This window comes from Physeter macrocephalus, chromosome 4 (genome assembly GCF_002837175.3).
Source record: "Physeter macrocephalus isolate SW-GA chromosome 4, ASM283717v5, whole genome shotgun sequence".
NCBI lineage: Eukaryota > Metazoa > Chordata > Mammalia > Artiodactyla > Physeteridae > Physeter > Physeter macrocephalus.
The window spans coordinates 32,903,599-32,921,245 of record NC_041217.1 but is presented as its reverse complement, the minus strand read 5'-3'; the positions used below and the strand labels follow the sequence as shown (position 1 = coordinate 32,921,245).

General features: G+C 37.0%; 1 protein-coding gene and 1 pseudogene across 4 annotated transcripts in view; one reads left to right on the top strand and one right to left on the bottom strand.

Moving 5' to 3' along the window:
• RPS6KC1 (ribosomal protein S6 kinase C1) overlaps window positions 1-17,647 on the top strand; it is a 243,181-nt gene that overhangs the window by 24,389 nt on the left and 201,145 nt on the right. For all 4 annotated transcript variants that reach the window (XM_024133753.2, XM_055084079.1, XM_024133751.2 and 1 more), the window contains exons 2-3: window positions 4,293-4,328; window positions 10,523-10,643. In XM_024133753.2, the coding sequence (XP_023989521.1) occupies window positions 4,293-4,328; window positions 10,523-10,643 (157 nt within the window). The remainder of the gene's footprint in view (window positions 1-4,292; window positions 4,329-10,522; window positions 10,644-17,647) is intronic.
• On the bottom strand, window positions 10,845-14,405 carry LOC102984573 (NADH dehydrogenase [ubiquinone] flavoprotein 2, mitochondrial-like; annotated as a pseudogene).

Here is a 17,647-nt window from a genome sequence, read left to right as displayed (position 1 = left end):
GTATGTTGCAACAAAGATCCCATGTGCTGCAACTAGGACCCAACACAGCCAAAAATAAAATAAATAAATATTAAAAAAAATTAAAGACCTTCACTTAGGTAGTTTGAGTACTTAGGCTTTGATTTTCTATAATAACCATGAGTAACTTACTATGAAAACATTGAAGGTCTTAAGTCACTAAACTGTTCTTGTCTGCTGCTGGGATGCCACTGTGGTCTGGACAAGGAGAATTCAGCGAGCATTCAGTGTCATGGGAAGCGCCTAGGATGAAGCACTCCGTACTCTGTTGCTTAACACACTACAGTCTTGCGCATCACCAGACTGTGAGCTCTGGGAGGTGTGAAGGCGGGGACTTTCTTTTGCTCACCATCGTAGCCCCAGCACACAGCAGAAGTATGTGAACCAGTAAGAGTGTGAATGAGGAATCATAATCAGATTGGTTATTTCTGATGAAATGGTTTTAAAATTGTGGATATCATTAGGGGATTACTAATGTGTTTTTGCTTATTGCAGTACACATATATTTGATTTCTGGAATGGCTTACCTGAGGAAAATCTAAAATGTGATACTTCTGATACATACACCAAACCAGGAAATAATTTCTTTTGTCACAAAAAGATCATTTGCATGTGTGAAAAAAGATTATTTAAAATAGCAAGTTACTTTAGTATGTTTATAAAATGATTGAGTTGTAAATTCAGGAAATTAGTAAATTTTCAGAAAGGTACATCTTAGAATGTAAGGAATACCTGAATAAATCTTATTGCCAGTGATCATATGTTGATTATTTTTGGTGGGTGGATATTAGTGGATTGATTATCTCTAACTTTCTTCTCGTTACCACATCTTACAAAAATATAAGAAAAAATTATAGGAGGCAAAATTAAATCATTTAATTATGTGAAACACCATACTTTTGGAAAGGTGTGTGTGTTTCCAAAAACTTTTGGAAAGCTTTTTCGGGGAGGGTTGGAATTTGAAAGTAATAGCTAAAATCCAGTATTTGAATAATATATGGTTGTTAGTTACCTTTCTAACCTCTTACTTTAAATCTGTGTTGTTTAATATGGTAGCCATTAGCCATATGTGGCTACTTTTTTTTTTTTTTTTTTTTGTGTTACGCGGGCCTCTCACCGCTGCGGAGCACAGGCTCTGGATGCGCAGGCTCAGCGGCCATGGCTCACGGGCCCAGCCGCTCCGCGGCATGTGGGATCCCCCCAGACCGGGGCACGAACCTGTATCCCCTGCATCGGCAGGCGGACTCTCAACCACCGCGCCACCAGGGAAGCCCGGCTACTTTTATTTAAATTTAATTTAAATGAAATAAAATTAAAAATTAAGTTCTTCAGTTGCAGTAGCCATATTTCAAGTGCTCAGTAGCCACACAGAAGCATGTGGCCAGAGGCTACTGTGTTGAACAGTGCAGATAGGGAACATTTCCTTCCATCATCAGACAAAGTACTATTGGACAGCACTGTTCTAAATTAATGAAAATTGCTAAGCGATTTCACCAAATTTTATATCCTGAAAATTGGAGAATAGAGTGGCAAGAAATTGAAAACCTTTTCTGTTGGCATTCTTTTTTAAAATTTAATTTATTTATTTATAAATTTATTTATTTATTTATTTTTGGCTGTGTTGGGTCTTCATTGCTGCGCACGGGGTTTCTCTAGTTCCAGTGAGTGGGGGTACTCTTTGTTGCGGTGCATGGACTTCTCATTGAGGTGGCTTCTCTTGTTGTGGAGCACGGGCTTTAGGTGTGTGGGCTTCAGTAGTTGTGGCACGCAGGCTTAGTAGTTGCAGCTCGCGGGCTCTAGAGTGCAGGCTCAGTAGTTGTGGCGCACGGGCTTAGCTGCTCTGTGGCTTGTGGGATCTTCCCGGACCAGGGTTCGAACCCGTGTCCCCTGCATTGGCAGGCAGATTCTTAACCACTCTGCCACCAGAGAAGTCCCTCTGTTGGCATTCTTGTGTAGCTGCTCTGTGGCTTGTGGGATCTTCCCGGACCAGGGTTCGAACCCGTGTCCCCTGCATTGGCAGGCAGATTCTTAACCACTCTGCCACCAGAGAAGTCCCTCTGTTGGCATTCTTGTGTTAAATTCTCTAGTAAGAGAGAGAGGGAGATGACTTTTTAATTATGGAGTTCTTGTTCTGTTTTTATTTGATGTCAATTACAGCCAGGCCAGGCAGGGAGTATTATCCTCATTTTACAGAGGAGATCAAACCTGTAAGTGGAGCAACTATAATTTGAACCCAGGTTTGTCTCACTTTAAATAGTATATTTTTGTTTTTGTTTTGGACCTCAGGAGTAGTGTTGAGTTGATTGTAATCTCCCAGTTCATTGTCACCAGTCATCAAGGACTTTTTTCCTCTCATCCACAGGAAACCATTTTAATATGTTTGATGTATCTTTTTGTTTGTTTCTGCAAAATACATATTGTAGCATCAAATTCGTGATTTTTACATTTGCATAGAGGGTATTATGTATCTAATGTGAGATTTTCCCACTCTACAATGCTGTTTGATGATTTAAGCACCCAGCCTTCTTTTTTGTAAATTTTGTGAGGAATTCTTTGTAAATGGTGTTAGACTTTTTGGCTTTTGTCATTAGAGAAGTCTGAAAGAATCCACCGCCTCACCCCCCCACCCCCCTTGCTCCGGGAATATTGATAGGGTTATTTGTCCCCAAATGATTTATATAATTTTAAAAATTTAATCCTTGAATATTTACTGAATATTTACCACAAGTCAATTACTGGCCAGGGGAGTATAGCAGTGAACAAAACAGACAAAAGTCCTTGCCTACACACAGGTTACAAAATAGATAACAAGTAAAATACATAGCATAATATTTTGAAAACCATAAATCAGGGGAAAAGGATAGAGAATGCCAGGTGTGAGTAGAGCTGTATTTTAAATAGGAAGGAAAGAAAAGTCCTCACTGAGAAATTGACATTTGGGTAAAGATTTGAAAGAGATGAAGGAACAACCCATGAAAATACTGAGGGGAGAAGCATTTCAGGCAAAGGGAACAGTGAGCATGGTAGCCCTCAGGTAGGGGTGGGGATACACTTGATAAATTTGACCTCCTGGAAAAGAGATCTGTGTGGGTAGAAAGATGGGGTGGGGGTCCAAGAGGTAATGGGGTTAGGTCCTGGGGCCTTGCAGGATAGTAAGGGATGATGCCAGGTGCCAATCACACCTTAAAGGCCCATATGCAGTCAGTCTTAGGAATTTAAATTTGAATTTAACTGTAAAATGCAGCTCGCAAGCGACCCTAAAGCTCCTTCCATTCCAGCTTGTCCAGCGTTCCTTCTCTTGTGTCTGGAATCCTCTCCTCCCCCTCATCCTTCATCTTTGATGTTTTCCCTGACCTTTTCTGTTTTATTTGCACCCCCATCCCTGTTCCTATCTCAGTCTGTACTTACAGAATGGCCATCGTATCATGTTTACTGTTTTATGCCTTCAGCCAGGAGGAGCTCCTTAAGGATGAGGATGATGTATATAATTTTTTATGGGTTAGTTTTGTTTTCTTCTTCACCATTAGGAGGTCAGTGATTACTTCTAACAGATAGTGGTGTATGGGAGCATTGTGGTTGCTGTTTTTTTTTTTTTTTTTTTTTGCGGTATGCGGGCCTCACTGCTGTGGCCTCTCCCGTTGTGGAGCACAGGCCTGGGACGCGCAGGCCCAGCGGCCATGGCCCACGGGCCCAGCCGCTCCGCGGTACGTGGGACCCTCCCGGACCGGGGCACGAACCCGTATCCCCCGCATCGGCAGGCGGACTCCCAACCACTGCACCACCAGGGTAGCCCGCTGTTTTTTTTTTTTAACTTGAAATTTTTATTGAGCTAATTTTAGATTCACATACAGTTGTAAGAAATAATACAGAAAAAAAAGACAAAAAATGAAAAATAAAAAAAAGTAAAAAGAAAAAAATAAAACAGTGCTATCCTTTTGTATACTTTGTCCAGGTGCAGCTGCTTTTTATGCTTCTGATTTATATGTAGGCTGGAAAGGGGGATAGACAAGCTTTTAGAATTATGTCAAGTAAGAGGGAAAGCATGAGGCATTCTCTTGTGAATGTAATAATACATGATCTTTAGCGTGTGGACTTTATTTTAGTTGCCTTTTTGCTTAATTTTTTAGTATGTGTTTCAGATACTGAAGTTATTATATAACTGACTTCTGTGTAAGTGATATAATATAGTATTTCTTTTTCTTTAAGCAAATTGAATTTTTCATACAAATGCTGTTGAAATTAATGCAATGATTTATGTGTATGCTTTGTTTTAGGTTGTTTCACGAAGAAATCCAGAGGATGTCCAGGAGGTAACATGTTTATCCATATGAAAATTTTATTTTATGTATTTGACAAAAATTTAATGAAATGCTTTATTGAGGAAACAATTATTTGTATGTCAGTTTTTGTATTTGTTTGTTTGTCTGGAGATTGTCTGCAATTCATTAAACAATAGCTGAAGTATCTTATTTCAGACCTATTAAGTACATGTTAAGTTTCGGTAGTTGTTAAGTTATATAAATAAGAATTTCAGGAATTATAGTGCCGTTTAATAATGTGATAATTTTTCTGATAACTACCACTCATAAGATTTCAGTATCAGTTAAGAGCCCCTCTTTACCTATTTCAAAATCATGATGCCTGTTTGGTAAAAAAAAAGAAAGAAAGTATTTGGTAACTAGTATTAATTTTAAAGATCATAATAATAAATTATGTGTTTCTGTCTACTTTCATTTTTATACTGAGTTGGCATGTTGACATGTTGGAAAACTGCTTTGGGTGTAGATGTTTCTTTTTAAAATTTTGTAGTTCTTTTATAGACTATTTCCCTCTTTCTAAAATAACAGCTTGTTATATTTTTGCTCAAAACTGTGGAATTCTCTATTTATAATTACTTTATCCTTGTTATATATCCTTTAGGAATCCTAACTATGAGGAGTTAGCTTTTTTTTCACATTTTAAAATTTACTTTCATTTTGGTCCTTGCTTATTTACAGTAAGATTAGAAGAGCATCTATCTATCTATCTATATCTATTTTTTTTCTTCCTACTAAAGTGTTTAAAACAGATGTTGTAAATTGGCAGTCTTGATTCTGCAAGTTATTTTTTTAATTGCATTTTAGTGTTTTCAGGTGGGCTATATGCTATCTATTTAGCCACAAGCCCCTCTACTCCTTACTGGACATACCTGGCTTGATTCATAGATTTAAGTTGATTGTTTGCTACCGGTTGGTTTGAATTTGTGACACATGTTTAGATAATATTTTAACTTTTATATATTACTATTACTTGCTATATCTGATCTGATACTTGTTTTTGTCCTGTTGTTAAAAAGAATTCAATAAAAGACACATTTTAAAACGATTTCATACTTTTTCCTTAGGGGTTTTAAGATATCTCCCCCCACCCCCCACCAATAGCCAGGAAGAGAATATTGTAATATTGTTATTTAGGAAGAAAAGGCTATATCTGTATCTATGTCTAGATCTGTGTCTATATATCTCTGTCCTTTCAAAATGGCAGTGAAAATAACTTGTACCTTTGATTGATAAAGTACTCTTTCTACTTAAGTGTCAGTTGATTAGTGTGAACTGTTCCTTAGAAGTCTATTAATTATGTTGAATTAATAGTCAATACCAGGCTATTCTGCTTTTGAAAATTTACAACTCTGTTAGAATTGAAAATGAGTTGTGTTTCTGTTGAATACATTGTCTGATTGCTGTGCTGTAGTTTGTAGCTTGATGTTCCCCTTTTCCAGGGAGAATCCTGAACCAACCTATCCATGAACATACTCTCTGCCATTTCCTTAATCCTTTTTTGGGGAAATCTCTTTTATAATAACAACTGTTGGTGAACCATCAGAAAACTCTTGTAAGTGTCCTTTAGTTAGATGATTGCATGGTCCTTTGTTAGAAATGGAATAAAATTTTAAAAAGAATGTCTTCTGTCTAGCTTGCTTCTTGAAGTATAAATAACCTTGAAGTTATAGCAACATTTTTTGGTTTCCCATGTATTTCATTTAAACATTGGAATTCTTACTTAGGAGAGGAATTTTACCACCTAGAATTTGTTTCTGTTTCCTTTCTTTTCACTTTCTTTCTCTGTTAACAGATTCATTTAGTTATTGCTTAGAATTTAGTCATGCTTCACAAGTGCTATTGAAGATCAGTAGATGTACTGCTTGTCTAAGCAAGTATAGGGCTAATAATATGGTATCCTTATAAAAGTGGAGAAATTTAGCTCTTTTACACACACACACACACACACACACACACACACACACACACACACACACACACACACACACACACACACACCCCTTGGTGCATGCTACCAGATAGCTCTGCTTTCTTCCTAAGGATGCCAAAACACTCACATGGAGTAAATAATTTAAAATTATCCAGGATAGTTTTTTCTTTTTATCTTTTAAAAATTCCCTCTAAATTTTTATTTATTAATAGCAGCATGGGTGAATCTTAAGGGGGACAGCAATAGTTAATGTGGCCTCTTGTTCAGTAGATTCTCTAGAGCAGGGGTCCCCAACGCCCCGGGACATGGACTGGTACTGGACCGTGGTCTGTTAGGAACTGGGCCACACAGCAGGAGGTGAGTGGCAGGCGAGTGAGCAAAGCTTCATATGCCGCTCCCCATTGCTCGCGTTACCGCATGAACCCCCCACGTGCCTCCCCGTCCCTCCCCACCCACGGTCCGTGGAAAAAGTGCCTTCCACGAAACTGGTCCCTGGTGCCAAAAAGGTTGGGGACCGCTGCTCTGAACGCTTGCAGAAGGTAAAGAAAAAGATGGAGATGTTGTGCCCTCCTCCCCCCACCTTTAAAAAAAAAATTAACCTATAGCTCTGTTTCTCTCTAGGTAGTAAATTTCACTGGGGAAATGTGGGAAAGGAGAACCAAAATAGAACTTTCTATGTATCATGTCAGAAATCTCTAACGTTGAAGTCATTTCATAAATAAAATAGTTTTAGAAAAGCTATTTGAGCACATTTGGAAATGTGTCAGGAGAAAGAAAAGGCTCTTCAAAAGGGGAGGAAAGAAAATCTGTAAGCAGATAGTATGGTAGTGATGTTACAGGAAAAGATGATCCAGCTAGTTTTAAATACTATATGAGAGTAAAAAGGACAAAGTTAATTGAATTGAGTGCTTTTGTAAAAGATCTAAAGTTTTTTTGGTATTGTTAAGAGAAATTATCTGAAAAGAAAGCATTTGTTTTATGTAAAAAGTATTTAAGGCAGTGTTTTTAATGAAAATTAAGCTTTTATTAAATTTGTAGTCTATTATGTCACTGAATTAATATTTAATTGAATTTTATTCAGAGTAACTATAATAAATAGGAAATTTCTGCAGGGTTGGTTCTGCAGAGTAATAGCTGTTAATATAACTTTTTTTTTCCTGATAGGAAAGAATTGATTATTAGAAAAAATATGTTTTGCATGTATCTTTTGGGACTTTGTATAGTCCAGTTATAGACATCCATACTTGCTGATGTAATGGACGTGTGCTTTTGTTCACATTTACATTTTGAAGATTTCTAGAAATGTCCAAGCTCAAAAGGAGTAAGAAGAAAAGGAGGCAGTAGATGGTGACATTTTTGGGATTCTTTGATTTCCTGCCTTTTTTGAGGGTTTATATTTGCTCTTAGGTATTTCACTTCTACAGTCTTAGAGTCCAGAATAAGGAATATATGAGTGAATAAATTAGGGCATGGTGAAGAAACACAGATTCTCTAATTTTTGCTATGACAGACTACCTACTGGTTTATATGCCATGGTATTATTATTGTTATTGTGATTCAGTTGTTAACTTTTGCCCTTTAAGTTACTCTGACTTTATCTGAAAATGACCCTAACTAGACTATAAATTTTATCTGCAGATTTAATTGTTTCCATGAGCTTCAGTCTTTTGAATAGCTCTCGTGTCTAGTTTATAATGGCTTTAAGGATTGCATTTCCCTTATGTAAGATTACTGTCATGAGGACTTCGCTGGTGGCGCAGTGGTTAAGAATCCACCTGCCAATGCAGGCACGGGTTCGAGCCTTGGTCCGGGAAGATCCCACATGCCGCAGAGCAACTAAGCCCGTGCGCCACAACTACTGAGCCTGTGCTCTAGATCCCGCGGGCCACAACTACTACTGAGCCCGCGTGCCACAACTACTGAAGCCCGTGCGCCTAGAGCCTGTGCTCCGCAACAAGAGAAGCCACCTCAGTGAGAAGCCCGCGCACCGCAAGGAAGAGTAGCCCCCACTTGCCACAACTAGAGAAAGCCCGTGTGCAGCAACAAAGACCTAACACAGACCAAAAAAAAAAAAAGATTACTGTCATGAGCCCACCACCCACTTACCCCTTAAGCCCTTGGTAAACGTGGTAGCACCATAATTTGATCTATTTAAAAAATATAAAAATAACACTATTTTCCCATGACAAAATTATGTTAATGTCTCAAAATTAGAAACTACAGAGAAGCAAGATATGAAAATTAAAATCACTTGTACTCTCACTGTCCTGAGACCTTTTACTTTTTGAGTGTTGGTTTGGCTCTCTCAGTTAGTTCCTCTTACTGTGTCTTTTACTGGAACTGTTGATTTTCTGCTGTCAGCATTTGTCTTGTTTACTTCCATTTAAAATAAAATCTCTTCTTCCATCCAGGTGTACTGTGTCATGGCATAGCTGAGCTTCTTAAATACTTACTTTTTGCTTGGTTTCTTCCTTACTTGTGGCTGACCCCCATCATTCAGTTGTTAGATTCCTCATCTTGTTACAAATGCTGAGAAATGTTTTCTGAGTGATTACCGCCTCTCTCCCGATGACTCCCCAGTTAATACATCTTGTTTAGTTTTTGCTCTTGAACTCCAAACCTGTCTTTTCTATTGGAGAACTCCAATTAAATGCTTCACATGCACCTAAATAAAATATGTCTAAAATTGAACTTCGTTCTTATCTCAAAACAGCTTTTTCTCCTTTGCTCTTTACCTTAGGGAATAACACTACCATTTATCCAGTTGCAAAAGCCAAAATTTTAGTAATTATATTTGGTATCTCACTCTCTCCTTTTAAGTACTTCATTCCCAATCACTTCTCTCTCTCTCTCTGTCTTTTTTTATTTTTTGTTCTAGCTATTATGTCCCTTCAGTATGCCCACCTAAGTCAGTACTTTATGTAGGTGCTCCTTCCATAATACGCTTGGGCTTCTGTTTTAAGCATTTATCATGCTGTCTTGTGATGTAGTTATTGTGTTGGCTTATTCTTCCTAATTTGACAGGGAACTCTTTAAAGGAGGGACTGTGTTTCTCATTTCTTCATCCTTTGTGCCAACACAGTGCCTAGCATAAAGTAGGCTCATGAAAATATTTGTTTTGATGACTATTTTTGTTGTCAAGTAAATGAATAAAAGGAAGGATCAGGAGGAAGCAGTTTGTTTAAATTAATTCATATTATAGTCTGACTAGTCTCCTAGGATTAAAAGCAAGTCTCCTATATTAAAGCAAGACACTTAGTAATCATGGTAGAATTTTTGATAGTATGGCAGAGTTTAGTGAAGAATTTCTTATATACAGGAGTAGATTTTTTGACAAGTCTCGTAAATCACACTTGGTTACCTCTTTGGCCTAAGATTTGCTTATTAGCATTACACTATTGAGTTCGTTAGAAGTGAAATAATTAGGTTTTTCAGAAGTAAAGGCCCCAATTTACCAGGTAATAGAATTTAAAACTCAGTTTTACCCTATTTTGTGGCAACTGAGGGGCTGAATCAGCAACATCAAGGCCATGTGTCAAATTCTTTTTATTAAGTGTTTTTTTCTTTCTAATTTAATCTAAATAAGTTTAGACAATAAACTAATGAAGGTAAACTTTTACATGTTAAATAATCTAAATGATTGTTATTTTGTTTTTTGAAATATCCTAATTTTAGTGGTATTCTGATCAGGATTTACCTTGCCTCCAGAAATCTTGTTACTATTTTTATTGAGATTTATGAAATGCAGAAGTTTAGGTTAATTATTTGCTACAAAGCCATTTTTTTTCAGTGTTTTTCAGATTATTCTTTAGGCAAGTGCTGAGTATGTTTTTTATGTTTAAAAATTGTCTAAACTACTTTGTGTTTATAAACATGCTGTTTTTGAGATGAATATATATTTTGACATCTAACTCGTTTCCAGGGTAATAGTAATTAATGTTTGACGAGGTTAAGTGACATTTTATGTAGTGTAAACCTTTTTTGTACTAGGTTGATATTTTTCTAGTATGAAGAAAATAGTACTTGTTTAAAATGAAATTTAAAAACCCAAACAGAACAGTTTGAGGAAGAATTGCTGCTTTATATTTTTAAATAAAATATTATTAGTTAATTTTAGACAGTTAACCATATTGGTTAGAACATATATGTTTGCCTTTGCATGACAATTTTGAGCACTTTAATAAAAAGATTATTTGTTGTTCAGATATCTATGGTTTCACTGTGAGTTACACATTTAATTATCTTCTCTCTTTAGATAATTGTATGGAAGAGATATAGTGACTTTAAGAAACTACACAAAGAACTATGGCAAATTCACAAAAACTTATTCCGACGTTCAGAATTGTTTCCTCCATTTGCTAAAGGAATAGTGTTTGGTAAGTGATTATTTTGAAATTGTGATTTTGAAAAGTGATGATTAGCTAATTATGTATATATACTGAACACTGAAACACTGTACCATGAAGTCAGAAGCCCCTTATTAAGGTAATTCCCATCATGCCTCAAGCAATTGAAGTTGTTTTTTCATGTTCTTTTTTTTTTTAAGATAGAAGATTCCTATTTTATTTCTCCAGTGACATATTTACTGTTGAATATAAATTAAAGGCCTGCTTGCACACCAAAGCCAAGTCCTTTAGTTGGTTCAGTCAAAGGTAAGTCAGAGGTAAGACCTCTGGCTGGCTCACATGAGAATCGTCCACTCCTTGGCCCAGGTTTTGGGATTTTGCCAGCTTTGGGTTCATCAGTAATTTCTTCAATATCCTTAAGTGTCAGATCCTCATAGTAGTTGTCATTTATTTGAATCATTGGTGCATTTACACAGGCCCCTAAACATTCCACTTCTATAAGAGTGAAAAGTTTGTCAGGTGTAGTCTCCCCAACCTTTATTCCAAGCTTTTTCTGAGTGGTCTCCAGTATGCTGTCAGAATTTCAAAGCATGCAAGGTATAGTAGTGCAGACTTGAATATGATACTTTCAACTGGCTTTCTATTATACATTGTATAAAAAGTTGCTACTTCATATGCTCTCATTGGAGGTACTTATAAAACTTTTGCAGCCTTGTTCATAGCAGAGATGGGCAGCCATCCATTCTGTCTTTGGGCTAAATCCAGGACTGGAAGCACAGCTGCTGCTTTATGCCCTTCTGGGTAGTTTTTTACAATGGCCTCTATCCTCTTATAGTTTTCTGGTGTGAAATCAAATGGAGTATCTGGGTTATTCTCAGGAGTATCTCTCTGCACAAATAAGGCTCCTCCAGCTCCATTCTGCACGGCTGTCTTATGCAAATTCCTTATATGTCTTCCCCACTGGGCGGTGAGGCTGGCCGTGTGAGCCTGAGTGCCATGGAGAGGAACATGGCAGGCCAAACTGCAGGCCTTTCAGATCGCCTGTTTTTTCACGTTCTTGCTGTGGTTTTGTTAACTCAGAATGCATTTACTCCTTTCTTTCATGAAAAAACAGCACCAGAACAATAACTCAAACTCTAGCCGATGAAGCAAATAGAAAAACCCTATAGGAACATGAGGTGACATTGAATTATTCTTATCCAGTTGTCCCTTGGTATCTGTGGGGGATTCGTTCCAGGACCCCCTGTGGATACCAGAATCTGTGGATGCTCAAGTCCCTTATATAAAATGGTGTTGTGCAGTCAGCCCTCTGGATCTGCAGGTTCTGCATCTATGGATTCAACCAACTGTGGATTGGCACCTCATATGAGTGAAATCATACAGTATTTGTCCTTTTGTGACTGGCTCATTTCACTTAGCATAATTTCTCAAGATTCACTTATGTTGTATCAATAGCATGTGTCAAAATTTCCTTCTTGTGTCTGAATATAGTCCATTGTGTGTGTAGACACCATTTTGTTTATTTTTTCATCCATCAGTGAACACTTGGATTGCTTTTACCTTTTGGCTATTAAAAATAATACTGCTGCTGCTGCTGCAAAAAAAATAATAATAATACTGCTGTGAACATGGGTGTACACATATCCATTCAAGTCCTGCTTTTAATTCTTTTGGGTATATACCGAAAGTGGAATTACTGGATCATATGGTAATTTTATTTTTAATTTTTTGAGGAACCATCATATTGTTTTCCATAGTGGCTGCTCTATTTTACATTTCCACTAGCTGTGCATAAGGGTTCCAGTTTCTCTTCCTCCTTGCCAACACTTGTTATTTTCTGTTATTTTGATACCTTGGTGTTCCTTTTTTTGCCTTTGTTTTCACATACTTAGTTTACTTTTTTTATATTAAATTCTTTGTTAAAAAAATTCTCTTTGTTAAAATAATTGATATGTTTTTTAATCCCTTGACTGGACCTTGACCAGTAGAGTACAGAATGTTATTTCTTGTTTTTTCTATAACTTTACCATAAATTTTCTTGTATGGACAGCTTTATATTCATCCTGTTATTTATTTTAAAATTAATTAATTAATTAATTTTTGGCTGTGTTGAGTCTTCATTGCTGCGTGCTGGCTTTCTCTAGTTGTGGCGAGTGGGGGCTACTGTTCGTTGTGGTGCACGAGCTTCTCATTGTGGTGTCTTCTCTTGTTGCGGAGCACAGGCTCTAGGCACGCAGGCTTCAGTAGTTGTGGCTCACGGGCTCTAGAGCGCAGGCTCAGTAGTTGTGGCGCACGGGCTTAGTTGCTCCATGGCATGTGGGATCTTCCTGGACCAGGGCTCGAACCCATGTCCCCTGCATTGGCAGGAAGATTCTTAACCACTGTGCCACCAGGGAAGTCCCATCCTGGTTTTTTTTTTTTTTTAAGACTTGCATTTTTTTTAAAATTAATTAATTAATTTATTTATTATTTTTGGCTGTGTTGGGTCTTCGTTCCTGTGCGAGGGCTTTCTCTAGTTGCGGCGAGTGGGGGCCGCTCTTCATCGCGGTGTGCGGGCCTCTCACTGCTGCGGCCTCTTTTGTTGCGGAGCACAGGCTCCAGACGCGCAGGCTCAGTAGTTGTGGCTCACGGGTCTAGTTGCTCCGCGGCATGTGAGATTTTCCCAGACCAGGGCTCGAACCCATGTCCCCTGCATTGGCAGGCAGATTCTTAACCACTGCGCCACCAGGGAAGTCCCATCCTGTTATTTTTTAAAAATCAATTTCTGCATGTGGAGTTGTAGAGTCAAAGTATATGGACGTTATTTTTCAAACTAGACAGTTTTTCTTTCAGGTTATAAATTACCATATGCAAATAACTCAGATGATACAGAAAACTACTTAAAATAAAAATTCAACCTTAATACCATTTCCTAGATGGTATAACATTTTAGCATAATTTTTAGACTCTGTGTGTGTGTGTCCATGTGTGCTTGTGTGTACATGTGAGTATGCACATGCTTCTTTACCTTTCTGTACATATAAACTTCAAAATTGAAGTCTTGCTAAATGTAGTCTTGAAACCTCTTTTTCATACAGTGGTATATTGTGATTGTCTTTTCGTATCAGTAAAAAGAATCTACATTATTAATATTAATAGATGCATACGATTTCAGTTTTTGTGTATACCATGATTTATTAACCAACCTTTTACTCATATATTATTTTTAGTTTTTTTGCTATTATAAACAACACTGCTTAATATTCTTATTCGTACACTGTAATGCAGATGTATAATTATTTAATTAGGATAAATTCCTGGGAGCAAAATTGCTTGGTCAAAGGGTATGCATATTATTGTGACTTTTGATGCATATTGCATTATTGTTTTCAAATAATTTTAACATCAGTATTCTTTATACATTGGAATAACTTTAGAAGTCAAAGTAATGCAGTTATATGGCTAAGAAAATTGAAAAACAAAGCACAAAACAAAGCTAATAGAAGAATGTTCAATAAAAAGCAGTAGTTTCCCGGAGAGCAGCGTCAGGATCATGGTAGCATGAGATGATCCCTTCTTTCCCCTTCAGTCTATAACTAGTAAAACAACTCAACAGAGTTTCCTTTGCCTAACAGAACAGGATGCTGGAGAGATCCACACATTTTTACATCTGAAGGTGGCTGGACTGAGCACATAGAGGAGGTGGAACCAGGAGAACAGTGGAGGTGGTACCTGCAACTCCAGCCCCCTGGCCATGGTGGCTGAGTCCACAGCCCCAGAGAATGCGGTAACAGCAGTGGAGGCAGCGCACATGACTCTGGCCTTCCAGCTGCAATGGCACCTGCAGCCACAGGGGACCATGCAGCAGGGCATGTGATCCTGCTGATCCACTGTCAAAAGTCAATGATAAGGAAAGAATTTTAAAGGCAGCCAGGGGAAGAAAGATAGTAACCTACAAAGGTACCCCCGCATTGGGCTTTCAGCAGATTTCTCAGCAAAAACTCTACTGTCTGGGAGAGAGTGTGGTGACATACTCAGAATACTGAAAGATAAAAGATGTCAGCCAAGAATAGTCTATCTGGCAAAGTCGTCCTTCATATGAAGGAGAAATAAAGGCTTTCCCACACAAACAAAAGCTAAGGCAATTTATCACCATTAGACCTGTCACATAAGAAATGTTGAAAGGAGCTCTTCTACCTGAAATGAAAAGGCAAAAGTACACAAAACTTCGAGTAAGGTGATAAATAGATAGAATCAGAAAGTACAGCTCTGTGGCAGAATAGGTTGTTAAACACAATTGTGACATAAAGGTTAAAGGGAAAAAAAGCATTAAAAATAACTAGCTACTTCAACTTGGTAATTAACTCACAACATAATAAGGGATAATATGTGACAACAAAAACGTAAAAGGGGAAAAAAGAAACATAAAAGGGGAAAAAAGAAACATAAAAGGGGAAGAGGGAAAGGATGGAACTGTATAGGCAAATGAAGGTATGATACTATCAGCATAAAAAGGACTATCTTATCTATGAGATGTTTTATACAAACCTTATGGTAACCACAAAACAAAAAATCTAGAGCAGAAATATGAAACATAAAAAAGAGGAAACTGAGCAAAACATTACAGAAAAACACCAAACTGGGACTGCTTTGGTGGTGCAGTAGATAAGATTCTGCACTCCCAATGCAGGGGGCCTGGGTTCAATCCCTGGTCAGGGAACTAGATCCCACATTCATGCCACAACTAAGAGTTTGCATGCCACAACTAAGGAGCTGGCGAGCTGCAACCAAATAAATAAATAAATAAATATTAAAAATAAAAAAATCTTAAACCCCCCCCCCCCAAAAACACCAAACTAAAATGGCAGACACAAACACAAGAAAAAAGAAGCAATGAAGATAGAGAGCAACCAGAAAATGATAAATAAATGGCAGTACTAAGTCTTCATATGTCACTAATCATCCGAAATGTAAATGGATTGAATTCAATCAAAAGAAAGAGTGACTGGGTGGATTAAAAAATAAGACCCAACTATTTGTTGCCTCTGGGATACTCAGCTCTAAAGACAAATACAGGCTCATTGTAAAGAGATGGAAGATGATACTCCAAGCAAATGGCAGCCAAAAGAAAGCAGGTGTAGCCATACTTAGACAAAAATAGACTTCAAGTCAAAAAAATAATGAGACAAAGATGGACATTATATATAATGGTAAAGGGAACAGTCTGTCAAGAAGACATGACATTTACTAATAATATATACATCTAACATAGCACCAAAATATATAAAGCAATTATATAACAGTCGTAAAGGGAGAAACTGACAGCAACATAACAATAGTAGGGGACTTCAACACCCCATTTACATCAATGGATAGATCATCCAGACAGAAAGTCAACAAGGAAACATTGGCCTTAAATGAAACATTAGACTAGACTTATTAAATAGATATATACAGAACATTCCATCCAAAAGCAACAGAATACACATTTTTCTCAAGTGCACATGGAATGTTCTCAAGGATAGACCATATGTTGGGACAAATATCAAGTCTCTTTAAGAAGATTGATCAACTACAAGAAGGCTGGAAAAGGTCACAAATATGTGGAGACTAAACAACATGCTACTGAACAGCTGTTGGTCAATGAAGAAATCAAAAGAGAAATCAAAAAAAGACAAATGAAAATAAGATGTACCAAAATCTGTGGGATGCAGCAAAAGCAGTTCTAAGACAGAATTTTATAGCAGTATAGGCCTACTTCAAGAAACAAGAAGAATCTCAAATAATCTAACCTTACAGCTAAAGGAACTAGAAGAAAAGAACAAATGAAGCACAAAGTCAGTAGAAGGAAGAACATAATAAAAATCAGAGTGGAAATAAATGAAATAGAGAATTAAATGACAGAAAAGATCAGTGAAACTAAGAGCTGGTTCTTTGAAAAGGTAAACAAAATTGGCAAAACTTTAGCTAGACTCACCAAGAAAAAAAGAGAGGGCTCAAATAAATAAAATCGGAAATGAAAGAGGTGAAGTTACCCTGAAATGCAAAGGATTATATGAGACTGATATGAACAAATATGCCAACAAATTGGACAGCCTATAAGAATTGGATAAAAGAATCATACAACCTTTCAAGTCAAACATGAAGAAATATAAAATCTGAATTGACTGATCACTAGTAAAGAGATTGAAACAGTAACCAAAAACCTCCCCAAAAAACAGAAGTCCAGGACCAGATGGCTTCACTGGTGAATTCTATGAAACATTCAAAGAATATTTAATACCTGTCCTTCTCAAACCCTTCCAAATAAATTGAAAAGAACGGAATGGTTCTTAACACATTTTATGAGGCCAACATTACCCTGATACCAAAGCCAGATAAGGACAACACACAAAAGAGAAAATTACAGGCCAGTGTCTCTGATGAGCATAGATGCAAAAATCTTCAACAAAATATTAAGCAAATTGAATACAACAATACATTAAAAGGATCATACACCAAGATCAAATGACATTCCTTCCAGGGATGCAAGGATGGTTCAGTGTCTGCAAATCAGTTAACATTCTACACCACATTAATGAAACAAAGGGTAAAAATCATATATCATTTAGATAGATGCAGAAAAAGCATTTGACAGTTTTCAATATCCATTTATGATAAAAACTTTCAATAAAATAAAATGGGTATAGAAGAAATGTACCTAAACATAAACGTATCTAAACATAATAAAGGCCATATATGACAAACTCATAGCTACCATCATGTTCAGTGGTGAAAAACTGAAAGGTATTCTTCTATCAGTGGGATCAGGATGCCTGCTGTTGCCACTCTTATTCAACATAGTATTGGAAGTCCTACCCAGAGCAGTTAGGCAAGAAAAAGAAATAAAAGGCATCCAAACTGGAAAGGAGGAAGTAAAACTGTCAGTGTTTGCAGATGACATGATTTTATATATAGAAACCCCTAAAGATTTCACCAAAAAACTATTAGAAATATTAAACGAATATAGTATATTTGCAGGGTAGGAAATCAAAGTACAAAACTCTGTTGCATTT